Genomic DNA, 26,186 nt, shown 5'->3' with positions numbered 1-26,186 from the left:
AATGTTTTCAATTTAAAACAAATAAATATATTTTTATAAATTCAAATATCCATAAAATTTACTACACATGCACAATTGTGGTACTAATAGTAAGAGTAACAAAACTTTTAAAAATCAAATTGTTTTTTTAAAACCTCTTTAAAAATTCAATAGTAATTTTGAATCAAAGTATTAACGGTTTCTATAACACATAACGATAAAAGTATTTTTTTTAATTTTTTTTAAAGTTTGAAGGACATTATTGAAACTTTTGAAAGTTTAGGAGTATTTTTTATTAATTTAACTTATTTATTTTTGATCTATATACTAACGATAAAAAAATATTATTTTAAGGTTAAAAATAATAGCGTGACTTTTTAAAGGAAAGCATTAACAAATGAATTATATTTTTTATTTTTTAAAAAAATTAAAATATTATTGTAGAATTTGAAATAGAGTAAAAATTGCAAAAGATTTAATTTTTACCTGATTTAGTTTATAAATTATTGTATAGATGAACATGCGTGACAGAGACCCATGGAGAAATTGGGACCTCACAAATGAATATTTATCTATAAAAGAAAAATATATAATAATAATAATAATTTAAACTTTTCTCCGTATGAAATTCAAACATTTGAAAATCCCCTCCAAATTCAAACTTTCTATCTCAGATTCTCACGAGCCGTAAATCAACCTACTTCAACGGCGAGTCTTGGATTTCAGCCTGTCCGTTTGTGGAAAAGACAGAGAGAGAGAAAACTTGATCAGGAAGATGAATTGAATTCTAGAATTGAATGCGATCAACAACCCTAAAGTGATTGAATTCAATTTTCTGGCAGAGGCAGAGAGGCCAACCACCATTGTCCGCTTATTCCACTGGTAATTTCTACAAATCTTTTCATCTCTGAGTAAAAAAGAGAGAGAAATCTTGCGTTTCGATCTTTGGATTCTGTTTTTCTTTTCATTTAATAGCTGACCCATCGCGCAGTTCATTATATTTCTTTATGATCTTTGCTGAGTGGGGAGGTAGAATCATCGAGTGTTTAATAGAGCAAGAATGTGTATTCTGAATAACAATAATGAGTGGATTCGATATGCATTTGCGTGGTGAAGAAAAAGCTTCTGGGAATAGAGAACTTCGAGATTATTTAGCGTCGCATCATGTTCATGCCCGCCATAGGCGCTCTAGAAGGTTTAATTTGGACGTTTTTTTTTATATATATCTGTTGCATTTTGATCTCATCTTCGTTAGATTAGGGTTTTTGCTTCCTTTCCTCTTGGTTGATTTTTAGAAACTGGAGAATTTAGAGGAGAGATTTATAGGCGACTTGTTGATATTGAATGTTGGAAGCTGGATCTAGTGGTTCCTTCAAGCAAATGAAGTTCTTAGTTTATAAATTGGCAGCGAACTAAACTTGAACACAGGGAATAATGTGGGGATGGAAATGGCGAGGATAGTTGTTTGTTCACATAATTTTCTCATTTGTTCTTCTTTTTCACTAACAAAAAGTTCGGTTATGAGGGTTTTTATAGAATCTATGAATTGCTTGATTCATCTGTCACTCTATAATGATCATAACATTATGTCACTAACTTGTGATCCTTTTTGTTCTTCTTCTAGTTCTTCTGACAGGAACTCCAATGTCATTAGAGGTGGGGTTCTGCATTCTAATAGCAAGAATGGCCGGAGCGACAAACAAGTGAGGCAACGAATCATAGTTATTATGCTTATGTTAGTGTATTGTTTTTATATGTCTGCTTCTATAGCGACTGTCTCAAAGGGCCGTTGGATCTTGTATGTATTAACAGGCATCCCCACTGTCTACAAGTGGTATTAGAGCACGAAGTCCGCTGCATGAGGGTGCTACTAATTTCAATGATAATTCGTCTTCTAAACACCGAGCGTCTTTGGAAAATGATGTAAGTATCTGGTCTCTCTCTCTCATGTTCCATTTGGAATCCATTTCAAGATATCAACTCTCGATGGTCAAATGTGAGATCCCACATCGGTTAGAGAGGAGAACGAATCATTCTTTATAAGGGTGTGGAAACTTCTCCTTAGCAGACGCGTTTTAAAAACCTTGAGGGAAAGCCCCGAAAGGAAAGTTCAAAGAGGACAATATCTGCTAGCGGTGGACTTAAGATGTTACATCAAGTCAATGAAGTTTCAAACGGTAGTTGGAAAATATTTTAACATCTCAATTTGTACACGTACAAATTGCAGATTGAGTTGCTACAGCTGCGGTTGCAACAAGAGAGATCTATGCGAAGCATGCTTGAAAGGGCAATGGGTCGTGCATCAAGTACTTTATCTCCCGGGCACAGGCACTTAGCTCAGGTAATTCTTTCACTTATTCAAGAATGTATAGAAATGGTTAAGAGCTTTTCTGGTATACATTTCTAAATGCAGTGGTGAAGGCTTGAATCTTGAAGCCAAATTATCTCCTTGTATTCTAATACATTATATTATTTGATTATTTGATCTCATACTTGCGCTGATCGGAGTACGTTTTTCCCAGACGAAGGATTTGATCTCAGAAATTGAATTACTTGAAGAAGAGGTCGCAAACCGCGAACAGCATGTGCTCTCTCTCTATAGGAGTATTTTTGAAAATTGTGTTAGTAAGACATCTTCTCAGCAAAGTTCAGTCACAGTCTCTCCAGCCCATGGGAAGCATGAATCAAAAAAACACCCCAGTATCATTTCAAGTGCATTTTGTTCATCAAGGAAGTTCCCTTTGGGACCTTTGCAACCGTTCTCTGTAAACAACTTGGGAAAAAGAGCCTCGAATGCTGGTCCTAATTCCTTGTTGGGAGGAAAAGGCGACATAAGTACGGAAAAATTTTCAGGCCCTGCAAAGGTACACTCTTAATATAGGTTGTTGTTTCTGCCCTGCTTAGCTAATACAGGGATATCAAGCAGTGACCATTTGTAGAATGTAATCAAATTTCAGAACTCAAGAAGGTTTCTTCCCCATTAACACAACATTCAGTATTCCACATGTTGAAACTTCATGTACTTTGTAGCCATTACCTTCTGTGCCAAGTAGTGAAATATTCTCATCAGAGTAATTTGTCAGGTTCGTGAAGTGCTTTCACAGGTGAAGAAAACTTCTCTGCGAACTCTAAAAGATCATCTTTTTGAGTGTCCAAGCAAATTATCAGAGGAGATGGTGAGGTGCATGGCTTTTATATACTGCTCTCTTCATAGAGTGGCATCTAACAATGCTAAAAAAAAGGCAAGTTCCTTCCCTAAAGTTAAACGGCCCGAGAGTGGACCTGTGGAGGAACAATGTGGGGATGTGAAAGCAATGCTGGAAATACATTGCATATCAACCAATAACACCCAGTTCTCTCGTGCTTCATATGCAATCAACAATTATAGGTACGTTTCTTGCCTCGAAATATAACTCCCTACAGAGTACGGTACGGGGTAGAAAAGGAGGACATGTTCGGTCCTTATCTTTTGAAAATTAACTGAATTGTTGGAGTTCATTTTTTTTACGATTGTCCGGGACTCGTGCTTTGATGCCATTTTTCCTTTGCTTGCCCTTAACCATCCCATTTTATTGGTTTCAGAGTATTAGTTGAGCAGCTGGAAAAAGTGAATGTCAGTAAGATGGAGATTGATGCTCAAACTGCATTCTGGATTAATGTGTATAATGCTCTTCTAATGCATGTAAGATCAGCTAATTGTGACATTTCCAGTTCATTCTTCTCATTTTGTTGAGCTTGTTTTGCCTGCCTTTTTCAGGCATATTTGGCATATGGAATCCCTCATGGCTCTCTGAGAAGGTTGGCTTTGTTCCATAAGGTATTGCATTTCTCTGTCTGCAGTACATGAAACAAGCATGCATATAAACGTCTCTATGTACCAAAGATTATTACTATAGATGGGCACCTTAAGGGGTTTCGTTGTTCATTCTAAGATCTTTGTGCTCGTATCGGGCGAGCGAATTTGGTCGTTTTCGATAGACTAGCATTGTTGATGGGCTTTTCAGTATAGTGCAGGCTGCTTACAACATCGGTGGCCGTATCATCAGTGCAAATGCAATAGAACAATCAATTTTTTCCTTCAAATCTCCTCGAATAGGATGGGTATACACTTTTCTTAAACTTTCAACTATTTGTGTATGGATGAAAGAGATATCGCTCATTCTCTGACTTGTATGAATTTTAGTGGCTTGAAACCATCATTTCCACCGCACTGAGGAAGAAGTCTGGTGAAGAAAGACAACTTATCTCTTCAAAATTGGGCCTTCCAAGTCTTCAACCTCTTGTGTGCTTTGGGCTCTGCACCGGTGCCTCTTCAGATCCTGTGGTAAATTATTGTTGATCCCTTAATCGATTTATGAAATCTTTCGTTCTTTTTGTATGAAACGAATCTGTTTTTTTTTTTTTCGTTCTTTTTTGTTTAAACCTGTAGCTGAAAGTGTACACTGCATCAAATGTAAAAGAGGAACTGGAATTGGCCAAAAGGGAGTTTCTCCAAGCAAATATAGTTGTGAAGAAATCAAAGAAAGTATTCCTACCAAAGGTGCTCGAAAGATTTGCACGCGAAGCATCCATCAGCTCAGACGAACTTCCGAAATGGATTTCCGAAAATGTCGATGGGAAACTCCACGAGTCGATACAGAAATGTGTGGATCTTCAAACTGGCAAGAAGGCATCTCATATCATTGAGTGGTTACCTTACAGCTCAAGGTTCCGGTATGTATTTTCTACCAATCTAACTGAAAAGCCATGGTGCTCGTAAGATTCAAAATATCGTTGACTTGTTGTCATGAGGCGTCGAAAAGAAGACTGACCAAAATAATTCTATGAATTCAAGGGGAAACAGATAGAGAATGGATTTTGGTAGTTGGAAGAACTCACCATTTGATAGTGTATATATCTATTAGGTCTGATTGTTGATTGTTGCAGCTTACCAAAAGCTGGTTCTGCTAGAAAAAGACTGCATTTTGAACCTTCCCTCTGCTTGTTATTCTAAGCCATTTTGTTGGTTTCCTTTCGACCCTCTCTCTAACATCTTAAGATGGTGTATATTTTAATTAGTTGAGCTAGGTTTAAGTTTGCAAATACATTAGAATATATATCAATGAGCTAACTAGTGCGTTCCTTCTTTATAATCTTCATGAATGTCAGATGTTCTATTGAATACACTCTTCATTTTCGTTTTTTTGAGTTCAACAAATTGGGATTTGTACCTTCTAGATGTATATTCTAGAAGGTACAAATAGGAATAATTTCTTATTTTTTAGAGTTACTCATCTAAAATTGAATGGTTGGCTAATAAAATGATAATTGGGAATCTATATGTACTCGGTTATGTTTTGTTGTTGTGAAATAACATTTTTTTTAACCAACATGAATTTTCAAGTTGGTTGGATTGGCTACTTGAATGAACTTAATAGTGTTTCACACCCAACTCGACACTCTATTTTTGGGTTAGGTTTGATTGAAACTCTGAGTCGATGGGTGTTTAAGATTTAATAAATAAATTGTAAAAAAAAAACACAATCACAATTTATGAAAAAAAATTATAAAATCAAATGATTATAAAATGGACCTAAATAAATCAAATACATTATAATTGATAGACTTTTGATTTTCTTCACCACTTAATATTGAAATGTTGAACCAAAATGTAAATAAATAAATAAGAGTTGAAACAGCTCAACTTCTCTATGGAAATCTTTGTTGGGGCACTTTAACAACTTTTGCATTATTTTCCTTACCATATGCTCCTAATTAGTGATGCAATCATCATTATATGATTATTCATGTCACAAATTAAAGCCTCCAAACTTAATGTGGTTTCATATTTGATCTAATTAATATCATTAGGGATCGAGTTGAGACAATTTTGTAAGTCCAACTCAATTGTTCAAGTAATCAAATAACCTTAATTAAATAATTAACCTAATTAAATCTAACCGTAAAATATTGGATTGGATTGAAATAACCTTAATTAAATAATTAACCTAATTAAACCCAACCATAAAATATTGGATTGGATTGATTCAAATTGTTGACTCATGTATTTAAATTTTTATTTTTAATAAAAGTGTCAAAACGTTTATAGAAATTAAGATTTGTAATTCGAGACTTCGTATGAATTGTTGGAAATGAATTATGAAAATAATAATAAATATGTGTATTAATTGTGTGGTGAGTAAAAAAAAAAAAAAAAAATTAATAGTAAATTCAAATTAATACTTAAACTAATTTTAAGAAAATTCATAAATCTAACTCAATTTATAAAATTTTTATTTTTCATTTATTTAAAATTAATTTGATTAACTCTTATTTATTCCTATTCCATGTGGATTTGTTGACTAAAAAAAGAAATTAATTCATGAAATTATGTCCCAAATTTATAAGAGAAAAATAGGTTCTTTTATTTTTGGACGTATTAGAAAAGAAAAAGGTATTGGAGGGCGTGGAATGATGAATTCAATTATTATTAAAGTCCTTACGTAACCAATTATATCTTGACTTGATGTTATATTACATGTTTGAGTGTTCGAGTGGATTTAATCATCCTCTAATTTTAAGGATTTTAGTCTTTATCTCGAAACATTGCGGACGAACCTAATAATCTCGTAGTTATTAGAACCTACTTAATCCGCCACGATTTATAAGAAATCAGATCAGTAAAAAACAAGCAATATACCCACATATAAATACCTTCTAGTAGAAAAGTTCAATTGACTACTCGTGTAAGTAGTGATGGACGAAGTGGAAGCGAGTTAATGTAAGGCCCACGTTTTGGCCGGTCTTATAAAAAAAAGAATATAAGCCCTAGGGTTCACTAGAGGAGCTAACCCTTTAGCCCGTCGTCGCTCTTCCTTCTTTCTACAGCCGTCCGCCGCCCTTCCTTCTCTCTTTTTCATTTTTCTTTCTTAAGTCACTGCCACCCAACGCTCACGGTCCAGCAACCGATTGTTCCCACACCGCTCCGCACCCCTTCCCACATCAAAATACCTCTGCCCAGCACCCACATTGCCACCGCTAGGGAACAACATCGTCGTTGCCAGAACCGACTTCAAGAGGATTAGACGTTGTTCGAGGGGAGTCGAATCGTCGTTGATTAGGAAAGATCAAGAAAGCAGCTCCTCAGGTAAGGGACACGCCTGTTGAAAATAAATGTTTTGTTTTTTGAAAAAAATGGGTCGAACAGAATTGTCCTATGGCTAAGTGTTGTGTAATATGATTGTCGAGCACTGTGTGTAATCTGATCACTTTGTGTAATTTGATCGCTTTATGTAATTGTATGTAATCTGATTGTCGTGTAATCTGATTGTTGTATAATTTGATGATTGTGTAATCTGAATGTGGTGTAATATGGTTTGGTTGTGTAGTCTGGATAGGGGTAATCGAATCGTTGTGTAATCGGATTGTTGTGTAATCGGATTGTTGTGTAATCTGATTGTTGTGTAATCTGATGGTTGTGTAATATGGTTAGGCTGTGTAGTTCGGATAGGTGTCGATTGGCGGTATATTGTGCTTGTAGGTAGCCATAGTTAAGGGGTTTGTGGTAATAGTTACACGCTGTGTGTTTCGGGTAACTAGCCACAAATAGTCACCTTTGGGGTGATTCTAGAAAACGTCTATCTAGTAAAGGTTATACGTTGTGTGTTTCGGGTAACTAGCCACCAATAGTCACCTTGGGGTGATTCTAGAAAACGTCTATCCAGTAAATGTTACATGCTGTGTATTTCGGGTAACCAACTAGGAATAACCACTGGAGTAAAAGTGGCGTTGATATTGTGGTGGCATTAATCACGTGATGCGTGTTTTGGTTGATGGCCTTGTGACGATTCCTATGTTGACACCAATCGGGGAGTTACTTACGTAGTATTTCACCCTGTTTTTTTTTTAAAATGGTTTTTCAGGCATGGCACGGAGGTGACAGTAGGATGTCAAAGTCAGTCAAGGGGCGATTCAAGGATTTTTATATTTTTTTTGTAGTCTCATTTTGTGGGAAAGAGGTTTCGGCATTTTTGTATTAATTTAAATGTCGTGGATGCCTAGGAACTAAGCGGTCATATCAGACTTCCTTTTGATTTTAAATTTCCTCTTTGTTTTAAATAGGTTTACGCGTCATTATTTTTTTTATTTATTTATTTTAAAGGTACCAAAACATGATTTGTAATAAATTTCTGCGTGAGTTTCATCATTTTTCAAATAAATTTCATCATTTTTCAAATAAATTTCATCATTTTTCAAATAAATCTCATTATTTTTTGTAACGGCCCGGTTAAACTCTAATTTTTAAATTAATAATTCTTATAATATATATATATATATATATATATATATATATATATATTATTTTTTATTTTTTAAGTTTAACGGAAATTCAAATTTATTTAAATGTATAATCGAATAAAATAATTTTTTTATAAATAAGAAATAAAATAACAATCTTTGGTCAACAAGAAAGTTAGGCAAAACCTACACCGAATCAATCTCTTTCAATTAATAAAGCATTTTTTTCTCTCTAAAAACCAAATTATAATTTTAATCCTCATCCCTTATATATTAATGGAAATTTATCTCTTTATTTTTTTATTATTTTAATGTCATTTTAATATTAGATGAACTCGACTCTCCACAATGGTATAATATTGTCCATCTTGAGAATAAATTCTCATGGTTTTTTTTGGAGTCTTAGTCATTTTTTTACCATGCTTTTTACTATGCTTTCGAGGAGCCTCCTTTTGAATTCATTTATTCGATATTTGAGGATTCTATTGGTATGACTAAATTAAGATCAAGACTCCTATACCATTTGTAACGACCCAAGCACACCGCTAACCGATATTGTCTTCTTTCGACGCTCTGATACCATGGTAGATGAACACGACTCGCCACAATGGTAGACCTCACACCAATGGAGATAGAATTCTTAGATTATAAACTCATTATCATTCCCTAAATTAGTTGAAGTAGGATTGTTTTTTCATCCAACCCAACAAAACTTACGCAAAGGTTAAAATTGATTTAACAATAACTATTAAATTTTAAAAAAATATATAATAAGTTTATTTTAATTTATTAAAAATGGCAATGGTAATCAAAGAAAAGTGGGAATCTGCAATATAAAGGGAAGCACGCCAGAATCTTCTTAACTTTCCCATCCTTCTCTGTTTTCTTTTCCCCCAAATCCAGTTTCAACCATTTTTTCTAAAATGAATTAATTATTATTTCATAAATTTAAAAAATATTTATTAATAAATAATCAGAAAATCGATCGGAAATAAAGCTTTTTTTTCCTTTCCATTTCTCTTGTCCCGATAACCGCCACCAAATAATATCCCCATGTTTCCGTTTTTCCGTTATTACCTCTGCTTCTTCTACCTTCTTTACTCTGTTTTTCCCGCCAGAACTTTCGCCGATTTCACGGCGGCGACGGCGTCTCTTGACGGCGATAACAACTACGCATGGAGAAACTTCGCTCGGTTCCTCGACGCTGGCAAGGGCCGCGAAGTGAACGGCATGTCGGAGTTGAAGAAGTATTTGAATCGATTCGGTTACCTTCCTATTCCTCCTGAAAACAACTTCTCCGATTCCTTCGACGATCAATTCGTATCGGCGTTGATTCTGTATCAAAAGCGATTAGGTTTATCAGTCACTGGAAAGCTCGATTCCGAAACAATCGCGAGCATCATGTCGCCGAGATGCGGAATGAGTGACCTAATTAAAATCAACCACAGCGTATCAACAACGATTCGCTCAACGAGACGATACGCTTTCTTCAACGGCCAGCCGAGATGGATTCGATCATCGACTCTAACCTACGCTCTCTCACCGGATTACACGATCGAATACCTAACTTCATCGGAGATTCGAAAAGTAGTCCGGCGATCGTTCTCGCGGTGGTCCGCGGTGATTCCGTTAAACTTCACAGAGTCTTCCGACTACGAATCTTCGGATATACGAATCGGATTCTTCCGCGGCGATCACGGAGACGGAGAGTCGTTCGACGGAGTATTAGGCATTTTGGCGCACGCGTTTTCGCCGGAAAACGGTAGGCTACACTTGGACGCGGCGGAGCGGTGGGCGGTGGATTTTGAAAAGGAGAAATCGAAAGTGGCGGTGGATTTGGAATCGGTAGTGACGCATGAGATAGGGCACGTTCTTGGACTGGCACACTCTGCGGTGAAAGAAGCTGTGATGTATCCGAGTTTGAGCCCGAGAGGGAAGAAGGTGGACCTAAGGATCGATGACGTTGAAGGAGTTCAGGCTCTGTACGGCTCAAACCCTAATTTCAAATTGAAATCCTTTTTGGAATCTGAAAAGTCTATCAACAACAACAGTGGATCGTCTTCTTCTTCTTCAAACAACGCTAATTTCTTCTTCTTCTTATTCTTCCCCTCTATTTTTGCTTGCTTTCTGTTTTTCTTTTTATGAAATTAAATTTTTTTTTTCTTCATTTTCTTACACAATTGTATGTATTCGAAAGTAACACAAAAAATGAATGAAAAAAAATATATATATAGAAAAGGGATCATTTGTTAGATAATTGTGATGTTTTCTCCATTTTTTTAATATTTTTTTCAAAAATAATTTTTTTAACCAACAATTTCTATAAAATATATATATATATTATATCACGAATTTTTATTTTTTATGTATCTTAATCTATTATTTGTAATAAAAGAATGATTTAGAAGGGCTGATTTATGGGTTCATGGAATAAATTTTTATAAAAATTAATATATCATTTAATTTTATTGTGAAATTTATTAAATAAAAAAATGTGTGATATAGGAATATTGTTGCCTAACCTTATCTTTATTATTAATTTTTTTAATGAATTAAATATATAAGAGGAAAAATGAAAAAAATGAAAGGTCAAATACTCCTATGTTACGTAGGTTTGAATAAGAAAATAAATAAAATGGGCCAATTAAAGAAAAAGTCTTGAAAATGAGAGGAAAAATAAATAAATAAATAATTATCCAATTTGAAATGCCCCTATTCAAAATATATACTTTTCAAAGAATGAAACTAAACTAAATAATAATAATAATAATAATGAGAATAAATAAATAAATAAATAACAATTTTTTATTCTTTTTTAAGAGTAAACTTGTATTTTTTTTTTAAATAATTGAAAATTTAAGGACTCAATAAAAATAAAATAAAAGATTTAGAACAGATTAAAAAAAGAGAAAGTTGTAGAGTGGAGACTATGCTTAACCTTAACGACCAAAATCAACATTTAGGTATAACTTTATGTAAAAGTAACCCACTCCTTCAATTATATAATTTTAATTCAACTCAATCTTTAATTCCTGATGTTTTAGAATATTCAAAGCTTCATTCTTAAAGTCTCTTTTAAAAAAATATTATTTAATTCTTGTCTTTCAAAGAAAAAATATAAATGTCTTAATTGATCAATAAATTATATTCGTGTCATCGTTACATGTAACAATATAATTTATGAATGTTTTTATAATTGGTTTAATTCATGCCTGGTCATAATTAAATTATTTATTATTTTTTCTATAAAAAAACAGTAGTCAAATTCTACTCATAAAAATAAGTTTTTTAAAAACTAATTTCTTTTTAGTTTCAAATTTTAACTTGATTTTTTTTATTAAAAAAAACGCTTTTAGAAAGTAGATAATATTACAAAGGAGTTGTTCGAAAATATTGTTTATAACCTTAATTTTCATAAAAACGAATAAATAAATAATTTTTTTAATTTTCTTAAAATTAAGATTATAAACACACCTTTTCACCTTAAATTGTTTTTTTTTTATCCACATTTTACCAATATTTTAAAAAATTCACCCAGAAATCAAAATATTTATTTGAAAAAAACTTATGTAGAATTTCAATGTTTCTAGAAAAAAAATATAAATAATATAGAATGAAATATTTAGGGAATAAATATACTGGTTTCTTGAAATTTAAGCCAATTAATTATTCTTATAATTAAGAATGTCAAATAATATATTAAAGTCAAAACTGTTAAATTGAAATATAATTAAAGAAAAAATATATATTACCAAAAATATTTAGCCAATCTTGAAATATATTTTTTCTTTAATTTTTTATTCTTCCATTTAATAGTCATCTAAGATGGCGTAGCCATCGGTCTTTCTACCTTTACCAATTACTTAAAAAATATACTTTTTAAAAAGACATCAATAATGAGTCAAACACAATAAATAAATAATCCTAATAATACACGTGGAAAATAAAAAAATAGTCAAATTTTGGGAATTAAATATTCAGGTCAATAAAGTCATAATTTACTTGGAAAATTTAGTTTTGAAGTAATTCTAACACACAAAAGAGTATAATTTTGTCGGGGATATTTTAATATTTAACAAGACTTCAATTTTTTAATTCAAACAATTATTATTAAATAATTAGTTGGGGAGTTTATATCATTTATTTATTTTTAATAACCATCTCAAAAATTTTAAACTTATTATTTTTTGCTTCTATTTATAAAGTATTTTATGTTAGTTATTAAATTATTTTCCTAAATTTTATATGTTACCTCTTTATAATATTATTTACAAAACTTTATAAATTATTTATTTATAGCATCCACAAAAGAGAGAAGATATTGTTTAGCGAACGTCAAACACTTTTGTGGGGATGTGATAACATTTGAAATAATGACGACAATGAGTTAATCAAAACGACATGAGTCTAATCAATCACAAGTTTAAAGTAGCCCACAAAAAGCCAACTTGGGCCGGCCCATTATCATCTTGATCAGGTCTTTTTATTTATTTATTTATGTTAATTACTAGTTTTTCTCAAACAAATTAAATTTTTGTATAATTTTATTAAAATTAATTGTTTTAAAAAATTTATTAATATTAATAACTATACAAACTCAAAACCCTAAATTTAATGTATATTAATAAATGAAAGTTAAAATTAAAATTCATGAGAGTTAAAATTAAAATTCAAGATATATTATTATTTTATTAATAAATTATTATAATATATAAGATTTATAAATATATTATTTAATATAATTCACTCCAGCATATACAATATTTAATTTTTGAACCATTAAAAGTTTGTATAATTTTATTAAAATCATTTATTTAAGATAATTATTAAGATTTATTACCGAATAAATTAAAAAAAAAACTTAAAATTTAAGACATGTGAATGAAAAGTAAATTAATACTTAATTATTTAAAATTATTATAATAATATATAATAATTAACCCAATTAATTATCTAAAATTAAATAATGTAGTAAAATTGTTTATTTATATGAAATTTAGATAATATTTACCGTACAATATCAACAAATTAAATTAAAACTTAATTATTTAAAATTAAATAATATAGTAAAATTGTTTATTTATATGAAATTTTGATAATATTTATAATATAATATAATTTATAGATATATTTTTTTTTTTCAAATACAGTTATTTGATTTATAGATATTATTTTTTTAAATATTATTTTATCATATATTTTTTTACCATACATTATAAACAAAACTTTGAACCTAAAATTTTATATTAAAATATTAGACAAAAAAATTTAGACGGGTAACAATATGACGGTGACTTATAATGAAAATTGATACGGTTATTGTTATTACAATGTTGCATGTCATTACGGTCCAAATTTCATCCAAAATTCTAATAAATTTAGATTTATTATTATTATTATTATTATTTTGTAATTTAACTTAAATTTAAAGATTTATTAGAAGGTAAAACTAAATTTATATTTTAAAGCATTTTTGTTTTGTTTGATTTCTGGCTAGAAGCTAATCCCGCCCTGTTAAGGATCCTTCACGATCGCCCTTGGTTCCGCTTCTGAATCATCGTCGTCTTCACTTGATTCTCCGATGACTGCTTCAACTTGCAACGGCAGCAGCATCTCTTCTTCATTACATTGCTTGATTCTGTCAGATCCGCCATAAAAAACGACGACTGTAAGCGTTTCTTTAGTTACTCAATCTATCAAAATTTCCGAGTTCACTTTGATTCTTTCTCACGATTCTTCAATACCAGGTCTCTCTCTCCCTCTCTCTTTCTCTCATAGTGTATTTATTTTTGTTTGTATGTATGTTTATGCGTTTTAGATTTAGTTTCACTTTCTGGTTTGATTTTGGTTTCTTCCTTGCATATTCGAAGAAAGTAGATTAAGATTGTGGAGTTTTGAAGCTCTCGTGTAGTGTTTCATTTTCTCCAACTATTTTTCAGCGATTGAAAATTGATTCAGATATTGATTTGAAAGTTAGAATTTATATCGCTACATGAAGGAGATTGAAGGAGAAGGTGCTTGACTTTCTAATTTTGTATGATCAAAACGTGCGAATACTTTGGTAGATTATGTAGAACAGGATTATAGCAACGATAGAAGATATAACTATCAAAGGAGAGCAAAGGATTAGAAAAAATATAGCACCTGAAAATCCAAGTTATTTAGGGATGGAGAAAGATTTAGGGTTTAAATTCCCTTTCAAGCGAGGGAGAGAGAGAGGTAAGAACAGAGGCTAATAACTTTTTTTTAATTCTATTAAATTCATCGTGCGGAAATATTCTCTGTCCTTTTTCTTTTACCTTTTTCTTCCGGAGGACGACGGACGTCGCGAATCTTAGTTCGTTTAAGCGCCGCGGCGAGGAGCTGAAACAGAGGGGAGGAAATTAACAAAGACTCCAAAATCGAACCGCGTCAATTTTATCGGAGTTCTATCGTCTACTAGAAATAGAGCTCAACGAGCTCCTGGCGGCGGCGGTGGCACCAAATCGTACGGTAAGGATAGAATGCTATTGTAATTAGCACAACTGTCCTCGGAAAAATAAGGGAAAAGGAAAGAAAAGGAATCGGGGAAAAATTGGAAATAATAACGATAGGAGCAATGGAAGATGCGGTGGTAATTGGAGGATTGATGGCGGTGCAGTTCATATACGCCGGAAACTCGGTATTGCTGCGTTATTTAATGTCGTTAGGGCTCAATCCGTTTACCGTCGTCATTGTTATTGCCTCTGCAACTTTTTTCCTTCTCTGTCCTCTTCTCCGGCTCTATATCTTTTTCTCGCAGATGAATTTGATGAACGATGTGCATACCGAGGAGCATTTGGCTCAAGAAATTGAGTTTCATGTTGCTACTTCAGCATGTTCTGATCTCCTTTCGCAGGTACGCAGAATTATCTAGTTTTTGTTTCCATTCTCATTTTCGAGTCTTTAATTACATAATTTTTTTCTTTTTTTGAATATTTGTTCTTATACCATTTTGTAAGATGAAACAATTCGAACAGAATTAATCAACTCAGTTAAAAAGATCTTGTCATTAGGATAACTTTGTAGACTGTTTTAGAATCTTTTGTGCACTAAAATTCATATAGAGGAATAGTGATTGGCATAAGCTTGAGGTTCAACGGATGGGCACGAAGAAAAGAGGGACAGTTTTGGTGTCAATTTTCAGGCCATTGGAATGGAACAGTTTTCTCCGTCATTCTCTCTGTCTCCACCTTAGGGAACACTATTATTTCCATTTGAAGGTACGTTGGACAGCAACTCTTCTTCTAATCATTCTCTCACTCTGTTGATCTGCTGCTCTGTTTTCCTTTGGTTGAGTGTTCTTTTAATTTTACTTTAACAACAAAACCAATCTATGGGGATTATTTTGTAAACGACAGTTGAAAACAATAATCAGAAGGAAAGCTGATAAACAGGTTTTCTTCCGATTTTTGAGTGGTAGGAAGAGGGTTTAATCCCAGGGGATTGGGCTGAGTTCAAATAAATGAATTTTTTTAAAATTGGATTGCTTCATAAGTTTTCCTAATAAATGAAAAGTTTATAACTCGAACAACCTGGATAAGCCCAACGCAAAAAGTTTATGTTCGGGTTGGGCTCATGGTTTAATAAGGGTGTTTGGGTTGAAAATTTTACCATTTAAATAGTTGAGTTCAGGTCTAAAAAGATGTCTCGTGTCAACTCAATCCATACTCAATCCATAGACACTCCAAATTCTAACCTCCAATCTTACTGGTTTTTTCTTGATATTGTGTGGGCTCTACTTTGTGATTTGGGGAAAAAGGAAAAGAAGGTTACTGTGATGGGAGTGGCTACGAAAGTGATGAGTTTGGTGTTGAGAAACCTTTACTCTCTTGAACTTTGAAAGCGACTGTATAAGTCACTTTTGCCATTTTTTTCCATCTTGGGAAGGAAAAACTAAAGATAAAGATTGCTTGAGAGGGAAAAACAAGAAATTTTGAACTTTGATCCAGCTCCCTTTCTTTGGTTTTTGATACCTATTTGAGCTTAAGCACCATTAATAAATTGTTTGACAAGGCTTAGATTTTAGTGTTTTAGGCGTGGGGACACTACTTTGATTGCAAGCCAAGAATTTCATTAGTACCAAAGTTTGTTTCAATTGATTTCTTCTTCAAAATCAACCTTATACGGAAAAAGATAGAGCTTCAAAACAAAGACTCCTAAGGTATCGAAAAGATGGTGCCTTTATTTATTACTTTTCCATTGTTTTTGTGAATCTTTTGAAGGAGAGATTCTTTTTCTTGCTTTTTGGGAAGAATATTATTTTTCATTTGGTAATGCCTTTTCTTAGTCTTGTTGGCTTCTAACTTGCGTCTTTTCTTAGTCTTGATTTGGAGTCTAATTTCTATTTTCAAACCATTATGTTTAACCATTTGAATTTTGAGTTTTTATTTGTATTATTTTTTCGGAAATTATTACAGATTTACGGTTACCTTCCTTAGATTTTTGAATTCTAGTTCGTAGCAAAAATGAACACGAGGATTGAAGTCAAATGAAAAGCAATAAGTCCATAGCATAGGAAGTTTTAGCCCTATGACAGAGAAGAAATAGGAAAGAAAAATAGAGTGAAGTGGTTCTTTGGATCAGGTTGGTTACACCTATAACTAATATGCTTGGTTTTGTTGATTTCTCAAATATTTTGCAAATGAAAAAAATATCGTCTTCATCTCTCAATTTTGAGTCTAGTTTCTGTTTTCAAACAATTATGTTTTACTTTTAGTTTCCCTAAAATGTCTTGTACTATTGGAGATTATGTTCCCCACATATGTACCCATGAACTTTCCGTTAATTAGCCAATGTGGAACTCAAACAATCCTCAACAATCTTCACATGAGACAAAGTACACCATAGAGCCTCTCCCAAGGCCATTCTACTTTTTTGGAGCCCTTGATCAACCTTTGCTTAACTTAGGTTCAACTCCTTCTTTCTCTAGAGCCCTCGGAGAAAATACACATTTTATTCAACACCCGACTCACTAAAACACACTTTTGAGGCTCATAACATTTAAAGAAATATACAATTTTTTTTTTTCATGAATTCTTTTTAAAAGCCACTCAACAATTTTTATTTTATTATCTTTTTATGTTTGAATTGAACTAAAGTGGAAGAAAAAAAGAATGGAATTTGAGCAATCCAATTAAGTTTGAATAATGGTGGACAAAGGTGGATTCCTTGGAATTTTCCCCCCTTTTCTATACTTTTTTGTGTGATATTTGATTCACTTCCCCATCTTTTCAATGGATTGTTTCTTTTGTAGTTTTTCTTTAAAGTTTAACATCTTCTTTTCATAATGTTTGTAGTCAGTAGTCAAGTTTCCATAAAAGAAAGAAGATGTAAAGTTTAACAAGTGAGGTTAGGAGTCAAAGTATCGACCTTTGTGATAATAATTAGTGTCTTATTCATTAAGTTATAGATTAACAGAAGCGTAACAAAAAAAAAAAAAAAAACCTATAAAGTTCATAATTTATCTCAAGATGGATTCAACTAATAAATTAAACATATGATTGTTACATTAAACTTAATGTAGACATATTATTATTGTATTAAGTGAGTATTAATTTAGGTAATGACATGGTTTAATGGTAAGATAATGATGGTTTAGTGCACGTGAAATGCGTAAATTGCAGAGATGTTTATTTAACCTGCATGATTAGAGCTTTGTAGGAACTTGTCTCGAATAGGAGGAGAATCTCATTTAAATGAGTGAAGAGAGATTTTTCTCTGAAGCTAAATGAGGATGGGGACGGAGATTACATTTATCGTCTCCGTCCTCAATCTCAACCACGCCCCAATTTAAGTCTCCGCCTGACCTATCCCATCGACATCTCTAGTAAATGGGTGTTAAAAGATTGCATAGTATATTGGGCCTAGTCTGAATCGTGGGGCCTCATGTTGGTGGAAAAGCCCACCTGCTCAACTTTTATGGATCTGAGCTCTCCCCCATCACCAAACATTGTTTTTTTTATTATTATTTTAAAAATTAATTATTTATTATTGAGGTGACTTTTTAAGACCATGCAAAAAGCTCTTTGTGCTCGTCTCTATTTGATTTTTTTTTTTTTGTGAAAAAATTAACTATCTTCCTAAATTTTGGTTGTATGGATTAAAATTTTAAATTAATAATTGTATTAATTTAAAATTTAAATTGATAATTCTTATTTGAATGGGTTGTTTATTTAATTTTATAATTTATTTTAATTATATCTCTTAATTTTTTTTTTAAAAAAATTAAATTTGTTCTAAAAGATATCTCATGAAATTGTTTAAAATTTTTCTTAATATAACAGAGACAACGAATGTATAAAAAAAAAAAATGCTCATCAGTTTTTGCACTTTTAGCTCACACAATAATTTACTTGAAATTTAACATTTATTTTATAAAAAAAAATTAGGAGTTTAGTTCAACATTTATTTTGATCACAATACCCTAAAATCAATAATAATTTGGTGACATATAAATTTTCTTATCTATTTACGGAATTAGTTGAGACTTGTTCAAATTTGTGTACTCACGAAAGATGTTTACATTTGGTCACGACTTTCACTCCTTGTCTAAGATTGTTCAATGTTACCCTCGATTGGAGTCCAAGCTGTGTCTCAAATCCGACAACGATGTTTCACTCATTTCTCTTAAAAAGCACTAATCTCTCTTTACTCTCAATACTTTTCCACTCAACTTTCCTAATCATCTTCTTCGTCTTCTCGAAGTAAACACATTTCTATGGTCAAAACAAACATAAAAGAAGAAAAAGAAAGACCCATAATTAATTAACCCATTGGACCCATTCTTTCACTAAACTTCGTCTTCTTCCATTTACTAGAAAAAACAATAAACCCACAAAAGAAACTGAATTGTTTTCTTGTTTGAACGATCAAAACCCATCAAAATGAGGCCATTCAACTAATTAATAACAATCATTAACAAATTCCTCAAGCATCAGAAACTACACTGTAATCATCTTCTTCGATCGGCGCCGGTAAGTTCAGATCTATGAGACTAATTTCAAGCTTCAAAGAAACAGAGGCATTTACAGTAACAGCAGCGTTTGTAGAGCTCACAAGATGGGATCTCTTATGGCCGCCAAGGGCTTGTCCTGATCCAAATAGCTTAAAACAAAATGGGCATTTGAAGACTCTTCTATTTCCGCCATTTTTGAACTCTTCGTGTTCTTCCTGTTCTTCGTCGAGCTCTGTCTCTAATTGGCAGATTTTTTCATGGCTAAACAGAGCTCTGTAAGATCGGAACAATTTCGTGCACTTTCCACACTTTTTCTTCCTTTTAATTCCCTTCAATGATTTCGTTTCTGGTTTCATCCATCGGTCGCGTGAGAGCATCATCAGAGACATGGCGAGGTCTTCCTCCGGCGAAGTATCAGAGACAGAGCTGCTTGGTTCCAGCGGCGGTTTCCGGTACTTTTTGGATCGTTTCCGAGATGGGTTTGTGGATTCCGTTTCGCTCTCTGTGTCTTGAAGGAGAATGTTGAAAATTCTCTTGGGATCTTCTCGAAATTCGTCGTCATCAGCGGAGTAAGAGGAGAAAGAGGAGGGAACGCCGCCGTGGGTCTCTGGAGGAGTGGGCGGAGGGAGTGGTGGCGCCATGGCGGCAGTGAGATGGGCCTTCATGTGGGCGGCGTAGGCTCTGCCATTGGCGAAGGATTTGAAACAGAGCTTGCAAATGTGGGACTCCATTACCGAAATCAAATCAAAGCTTCTTTTCTTTTTTGTTTTGTTTTGGTGGAATGGAAAGTACAGAAGGGATTGGGAACTTAAAAGGAGTAGATGACAAGCATTCCTCCACCAAAAGGAACAATAAACAGCACATCCAATAAATTTTTTTTTTTTTTTTTTTCTAAATATTCTCTTTCCCAGTAAGAAAAAATTAAAAAATAAAAAGCTGGTATTTCCTATTTTCAGGGTTGTTATTATTAGGTTAAATTAATAAAAATTACATCCAAATTTCAATATCACCCCCTTAAATTTAAAAAATAAAAAATAAAAAATAAAAAATACTCAATTTTTTTTTTTTTTAAATGGATGGTCTCTTATACCAATTCACATAATATCTATCACTCAAAAGTGGGAATAGATTTGAAAATAGAAATAACATAGAGTTTAAATGAGAATAGAATTAGGATCGAAAGTTCAATTTTATTCATATTCACAGCGTTTAAATAGAATACAAGATATCAACTAATATTTATAAATAAGGAAAATATAAACTAACTAAAATCAAATGAGATAGGGAAAAATATTAACTTATTACTAAAATCTAAGATATATCCTCTACCTAATATACTCTCAAAATATTAACTGATTACGAATATCTTGACAAATTCAAACTAGGTTGCACTAAATTTTGATAGAAGTGGATTGAATTTTTTAAAAAAGTAAAAATTTTATATCGGTTTTATGAGTTGACATTTTTTTGTGGGGTTAACTTGATTAAAAATATTTTACCTGTAAAGTCGATTTTAGGGATGCATTCGGACTCGTGAAAATTTTAGTTATTAATTTAATATGTGGAGAAGTAAATTTTAAATGGATTTAATTAATAATAATAAAATAAAAAGGCAAAATTGGTTCCAAAACGACAAGAGGTTTAAGAAAGTTAGAGGCGTGAATGGGAAAGGTAGGGACAAGCAACACGCAAACCTTGCCGGTCGGAGTAATTAAAGTCCTTTTTATTTTGTGAGCCCTCTATTTTTTACAAATTCCACAATTTTCCATTTCCATTGCTATTATTACAAATATTCTACTTTTGGGGGGTCATAAGGAAATTAATTATTTATTTATTTTTCAAATGACCAATATTTATCGGCTTTACCCTATCATGAGTAGCACAATGATGTTCCGTGTGTTTTTCCTAGACAACCTTGATTATGTAACATGTTTTTTTTTTTTTTTTTTTTTTTTTTTTTTAACAAATTAATTTTTTTTGGTATATATTTATTTTTTTTAAATATAATATGAAAAATTAATACAACGATTATTTCTTCATTTTTAAGACAAAATTTTTAAATAATTAATAATTAATAATTTAATCTCAAATTTTTAATCGTAGCAGCGTGATATTATCCATTTTAAACATAAGTGGTAGTAATTTTGTTTTTAATGAAAATTATATTATTTATTTATAAATTCATGATTTTTTTTAGTTAGCTAACGTGAAATTACACCTTCTAATAATACTCAACGATGATATAACGACTAAAATAATTAAATAAGTAATTTATGAGTTGAGTTTTATTTTTATTTTTTATTCTCAGAAATAAAATTTAAATATTGGTGTCTAAATGTGTCCGTTTTAGAATTTTAAGGACCAAATAGAAATTAGAGTTAAATATGAAATACTCAAAAATGTCAATTTTAAAATATTACGGGTTAAATATAAAGTGATATTTGCGAATTAAAAACATGAAGAAAAAATAGGGTAAATAATTGCCATTAATCGTACTCCGGAGTTCAATCGAAGGTCCGAGGCGAAAACGAAACCCTAGAGGTGGCTTGTGACGAGAATCCGCAGGTGTTTTCTTTTAATCTTCAAATCTCTTCACTTGTTTATGTTTCTATTGTGATTTCGAAGCTTTGCGCCAAAATCTTTGGAGTCACCGATTAATTTGCAGAGACGGCGACGTCGGAGCATCATACACTGTAGAAACCATATTACGAGGCACACGAGAACACCAGAAAGTTGAAAGAAAGTAAAAGATAATGTGTCAATAGATACGATGGCGACTCTGGCAAGTCAACCAACGCACCATCAACCAACTTCGGTGGAGGAAGTTAGAACACTTTGGATAGGGGATTTGCAGTACTGGGTCGATGAGTCTTACCTTAGTTCTTGCTTCGCTCACACTGGCGAGGTTCGTTTGTTTTTTGTTTATTTTTTCCTTCAAAATTTTAGGCACTTTTTTGTTTAATGATGTTGCTTTTAATCGTAGACCCATTAGGACTTCAGTAGTTTCTCAATCTAGATGTGTGTATGGATTTTTGAGCTTTTGTTCGTTAATTCATAGCGTATACGCTTATTATCTAGGTCTGAAAGTAGGAAAAATGATTCAATCTGGTTGCCTCTTCGTAGCCATTGGATGTGGATTCAAAATTCCGCATGCCCCTAGTAACAACTAGATATATGTCTGAGATACTTTTGCGGTTCAAATTGTGTAAAGCTGCCCACGACATTTTGGCGGCCATCTCGAGTAAGCTCTCCTGAAATTGAGTTGTTTTCTTCTGGTCTTTGTAAGTGAATTTGCGTGATCAAATTAGAATGTGTTTGTATTTTGGTCTATTGCTACGAGAGCTGAGCTGTAGGGAAAGCCTCTCTTATGACCTTTCATGCCACTGAATGGGGATGAGTTTGATGTTTAATGTTAAAGAGAGCCGTGGTAGCGAAACGTCATTGTGTAAAATTATAGTTATCATCTAGTAGTTGTTATGTTTCAACGGCCAGTACAAATATACTTTTGATGCCTGGTAGTTGTTGTTTGTGTTATTGTATTTGAGTAAGAGCTTATAACTTTTAGCCGCTTGAGAAAAGAGAGTATTCTGTTATTTGTGAACTATTCTATTTTTTTTAATGCAGGTAATATCAATTAAAATCATTCGCAATAAGATCACAGGGCAGCCTGAGGGTTATGGGTTTGTGGAGTTTGTGTCTCATGCAGCAGCAGAAAGAATTCTGCAGACGTACAATGGGACTCAGATGCCTGGAACTGAGCAAACTTTCAGGTTGAATTGGGCCTCTTTTGGAATTGGAGAAAGGCGTCCTGACGCTGGCCCTGAGCACTCTATTTTCGTGGGGGATTTGGCTCCTGATGTTACAGACTATTTGTTGCAAGAGACCTTTAGAGCTCAATATCCATCTGTTAGGGGTGCTAAAGTTGTGACTGATCCAAACACAGGACGATCAAAGGGATATGGTTTTGTAAAATTTGCTGATGAAAATGAAAGGAATCGAGCTATGTCTGAAATGAATGGTGTTTATTGCTCAACTCGACCTATGCGTATTAGTGCAGCAACACCCAAAAAGACCATTGGTGTTCAGCAGCAATATACTCCAGGTAAAGGTAATGAGTATGTTGTACTGTCTTTCCTTTTCTTCATTTTATCACTTCTTATGTTTTCTAATCTTTTTGTTCCATATGGAGCGGGTACTATCTTTTTTACTTTTCATCCAACTTTCCGGTCTTCCTAGGTTTTCTATTTGTATGAAACTGGTCTGGTTCCTGTCTGTGCGAGGAGTCATAGATATGAAGCTATTTGGATACTGCTAAGCATTTTTGCATCAGCGAACCTAGAGCTAGGAGTTCAATAGGCACGAATGACCATTCTGAAATTTTAGCAGATATTAGCTGAATTAGTGTTCTTGGATCTATGATGAAAACTTGTCAAGTTGATTGTTCCCTATGTATAATGTCTTTGTCAAAATACAATTTATCTCTATGATTTTCTCGGATAAAAACGTTGATCAATGTTGAAAATAATTTCTGAATGCCTTGATGGGAGATGTCATCTGTCAGTCACGAATGAAATTTATTCATTGTTATTATTATTTTTTGCTTCACCTAAAGAGAGAATCTTAGGAGGGGATGGTACTGCTATTTTTAAACTCGTACTTACCAATGTGCCTCTTGGCTCAGCAATGTACCCAGTTCCAGCTTACACTACACCTGTGCCTGTGCTTCCAGCAGATTACGATGCAAATAACACAACTGTAAGTGAAGTGACAGTGTTATTTTCTCTGGTTTCTGTGCTTATCTCTTACTACATTGATCTTTGTGCAGATATTTGTTGGTAACTTGGATCCTAATATTACAGAGGAGGAGTTGAAGCAAACTTTTTTGCAGTTTGGTGAGATTACTTATGTGAAAATTCCTGCCGGGAGAGGCTGTGGTTTTGTACAGTTTGGGACGAGGTATGTTTAGCATGACTAATTTTATTGATGCAAGTTTATTAAATTTCATCTTTTCTTGCTTCTGTTCCTATGCCTCGAAAGAAGGCCATGAATAAAAATAATAGTCAGTGGAAGAAAAAAATTATTGTGGAATAGGGAGAAAGCTTTTGTGTACGTACAATTTTCAAAGATATGTCATCTTCTTCTTATTTCACCATGAACATTTGGACTTGGATTAAGTACGTGTGTCCATGCAGGGCTTCAGCTGAAGAAGCCATCCAAAAGATGCAAGGAAAGATAATTGGTCAACAAGTGGTTCGTACTTCCTGGGGTAGAAATCCAGCTGCCAAGCAGGTAATTGGCCTTCTATTGCAGTACAGAACAAATATTTACTTGATTTACTAAAATTCTTTTACTCCGTGGATGTGAGGTATAATTACGCGGTTTATAATTTAATGCTTGGGTTCACAATAAATTTTTGTAAAACATTAGGCGCATTGTCTTTTATTTATTTATTTTTATTTTTGATAAGAAACGAGAATGAACTAGAGTATAACAGAAACGAGTTATACCCTAAGAAAAGTATAACAGAAAATCATCTATAACCTGTATCAGACACAATCATTATCTTAATTATAATATATTGTTTTCAAATATTTTATCTCGGCAGGACATTGTTACAAAAGGAAAGGACTTTGAATTTTCTTCTTTTATGCACTCCTTGATAAAATTGGTTATGCCCGTTATCTTTCTGTTAGCAGCTCTGTGTACGGCTCATAGTGAACTAGAGTTCACTCTATTAAGTAAACTTTGATGAAATGGTGATGAATTTTTAGGACTTGGCTACTTGGGGTCAGCAAGTTGATCCGAACCAGTGGAGCGCCTACTATGGGTATGGAGGAGCTTATGATGCTTATGGATATGGAGTTGTACAAGATCCATCTTTATATGCTTATGGTGCATATTCGGGTTATGCCTCGTATCCTCAACAGGTAAGTTTCATTTTCTTTAGACGACAAGAGCTGTATATACTTCCGTGGTAGGTAATGGGCAGTGTGATTGTTATAATCTATTTGTTTGCAGCCATTTTCAATTGGAGTCTATTGGGTGAATTCTAATTGAACTTTCTGGATGCTAAGGCTTAGAATCAGAATAAAATGAGTGGGAATCAAGAGCAATATATGTATAGATAAAGGTTGATATATTCAGAAAATTCATTGCCTGTTCTGATGTTGGAACTATTTACATGAACTATTTTCTTTTAGGTTGATGGTGTACAAGATTTGGCCGCTGTAGCTGGTGCTGTCCCTGCTGTGGAACAGGGAGAGGAATGGAATGATACGCTGGATACACCAGATGTTGAATGGTTAGGATCTCTCTCCTTTGTCCCTATGGAGATGCAATACAAGTTTAGAAATTTACCAAGTCTCTATCAGTATTTGAACTTGCATTGACATCAAGTTGTAAATTTTGCAGTTTAAACGACGCATACCTCTCGAAACACGAAAGTGCTATTTTAGGCTGGCCTTTATGGTTGACAACCTCATCACTGGTTAGGCAAACATGAGCTTAGTGGTCCTCTGCATCTCGATTGTTGTCTGTAGTTGTAGGTCATCACTGCACAAAGGCAGGAGGAAGATTGTGGTATGTACTTTATATGCTCGACTATACTACGGAAGGATGATATCGACATCATACCATACTGTTGCTGTGTACTATACAGTAACACTGTTATTTAATTTCGTACTTCATTTTCCTCGTTCGGGATAGGTGCTTTGATGCTGTCCTCCGCCATTCAGAAATGGCGTTTTCGTATCAGGAGAGCATCTACTTTGTGTTCCATACCTTGTTTTTGTATTCATATTAACTACATGTACTACCAGTTCTCTGTTTTTTAACAGGCAACTCGAGCCGAAAACCGTTTCTCAGCTGAGATTTAGCCTAAAGTAAATGAAGCTGAAATCAAATGAATTGAATGATGGTTGTCTCCAAAACTCGTTCCTCCGTTTCTAGAAAATTA

The 26,186-nt window shown here is 33.0% G+C and overlaps 5 protein-coding genes and 1 long non-coding RNA gene across 16 annotated transcripts; 5 read left to right on the top strand and 1 right to left on the bottom strand.

Moving 5' to 3' along the window:
* Positions 1-877: 877 nt before the first annotated feature.
* LOC111469131 lies at positions 878-5,000 on the top strand. The gene is made up of 11 exons (XM_023114377.1): positions 878-1,174; positions 1,604-1,682; positions 1,792-1,902; positions 2,207-2,320; positions 2,502-2,843; positions 3,063-3,367; positions 3,562-3,661; positions 3,737-3,796; positions 3,994-4,080; positions 4,163-4,303; positions 4,409-5,000. Exons 1-11 carry the CDS (start codon positions 1,062-1,064, stop codon positions 4,736-4,738), a joined length of 1,782 nt encoding a protein of 593 aa, XP_022970145.1. The 5' UTR covers positions 878-1,061; the 3' UTR covers positions 4,739-5,000.
* Positions 5,001-9,242: 4,242 nt separating this feature from the next.
* On the top strand, positions 9,243-10,508 carry LOC111468956 (metalloendoproteinase 1-MMP). Its single transcript, XM_023114125.1, has one exon. The coding sequence runs from the start codon at positions 9,310-9,312 to the stop codon at positions 10,399-10,401; it is 1,092 nt and encodes a 363-aa protein (XP_022969893.1). The 5' UTR covers positions 9,243-9,309; the 3' UTR covers positions 10,402-10,508.
* Positions 10,509-13,732: 3,224 nt separating this feature from the next.
* Positions 13,733-18,283, top strand: LOC111469135. Of its 7 annotated transcripts, none has more exons than XR_002714823.1 (4): positions 13,733-15,133; positions 15,342-15,497; positions 16,304-16,438; positions 17,928-18,283. XR_002714823.1 is itself a non-coding variant. In XM_023114389.1 (4 exons), the coding sequence occupies exons 2-4, from the start codon at positions 15,038-15,040 to the stop codon at positions 15,708-15,710; spliced, it is 327 nt and encodes a 108-aa protein (XP_022970157.1). In that variant the 5' UTR covers positions 13,733-14,748; the 3' UTR covers positions 15,711-16,029. The 7 variants fall into 7 exon arrangements, 6 of the variants coding, with proteins under 6 accessions (XP_022970157.1, XP_022970156.1, XP_022970152.1 ...); XM_023114389.1 differs by lacking the exons at positions 16,304-16,438; positions 17,928-18,283 and adding an exon at positions 15,636-16,029 and having other exon boundaries at positions 13,733-14,748; positions 15,038-15,133; XM_023114388.1 differs by lacking the exons at positions 16,304-16,438; positions 17,928-18,283 and adding an exon at positions 15,636-16,029 and having other exon boundaries at positions 13,733-14,917; positions 15,038-15,133.
* LOC111469136 lies at positions 16,561-17,564 on the top strand. Its single transcript, XR_002714824.1, has 3 exons — positions 16,561-16,860; positions 17,023-17,184; positions 17,376-17,564. It is a non-coding gene; the product is annotated as an uncharacterized LOC111469136 (long non-coding RNA).
* A 754-nt stretch (positions 18,284-19,037) lies between the features above and the next one.
* LOC111468957 (zinc finger protein ZAT9-like) lies at positions 19,038-20,094 on the bottom strand. Its single transcript, XM_023114127.1, has one exon. It carries the CDS (start codon positions 19,960-19,962, stop codon positions 19,204-19,206), a length of 759 nt encoding a protein of 252 aa, XP_022969895.1. The 5' UTR covers positions 19,963-20,094; the 3' UTR covers positions 19,038-19,203.
* Positions 20,095-21,678: 1,584 nt separating this feature from the next.
* LOC111468959 (polyadenylate-binding protein RBP47B'-like) lies at positions 21,679-26,139 on the top strand. 5 transcript variants are annotated; one of them, XR_002714802.1, is made up of 10 exons: positions 21,679-21,796; positions 21,897-22,136; positions 22,856-23,339; positions 23,913-23,986; positions 24,057-24,187; positions 24,424-24,520; positions 25,003-25,158; positions 25,432-25,532; positions 25,643-25,810; positions 25,937-26,139. XR_002714802.1 is itself a non-coding variant. In XM_023114131.1 (9 exons), the coding sequence occupies exons 2-9, from the start codon at positions 22,002-22,004 to the stop codon at positions 25,731-25,733; spliced, it is 1,263 nt and encodes a 420-aa protein (XP_022969899.1). In that variant the 5' UTR covers positions 21,679-21,796; positions 21,897-22,001; the 3' UTR covers positions 25,734-26,139. The 5 variants fall into 5 exon arrangements, 3 of the variants coding, with proteins under 3 accessions (XP_022969899.1, XP_022969897.1, XP_022969898.1); XR_002714803.1 differs by lacking the exons at positions 25,643-25,810; positions 25,937-26,139 and adding an exon at positions 25,250-25,361 and having other exon boundaries at positions 25,432-25,522; XM_023114131.1 differs by having other exon boundaries at positions 22,856-23,333; positions 25,643-26,139.
* Positions 26,140-26,186: the final 47 nt, after the last annotated feature.

This window comes from Cucurbita maxima, unplaced genomic scaffold (assembly GCF_002738345.1).
Source record: "Cucurbita maxima cultivar Rimu unplaced genomic scaffold, Cmax_1.0 Cma_Scf00038, whole genome shotgun sequence".
NCBI classification, from domain to species: Eukaryota; Viridiplantae; Streptophyta; class Magnoliopsida; order Cucurbitales; family Cucurbitaceae; genus Cucurbita; species Cucurbita maxima.
Note: the sequence above shows the minus strand (reverse complement) of the source record. Positions and strands in the feature narration are given on the sequence as shown.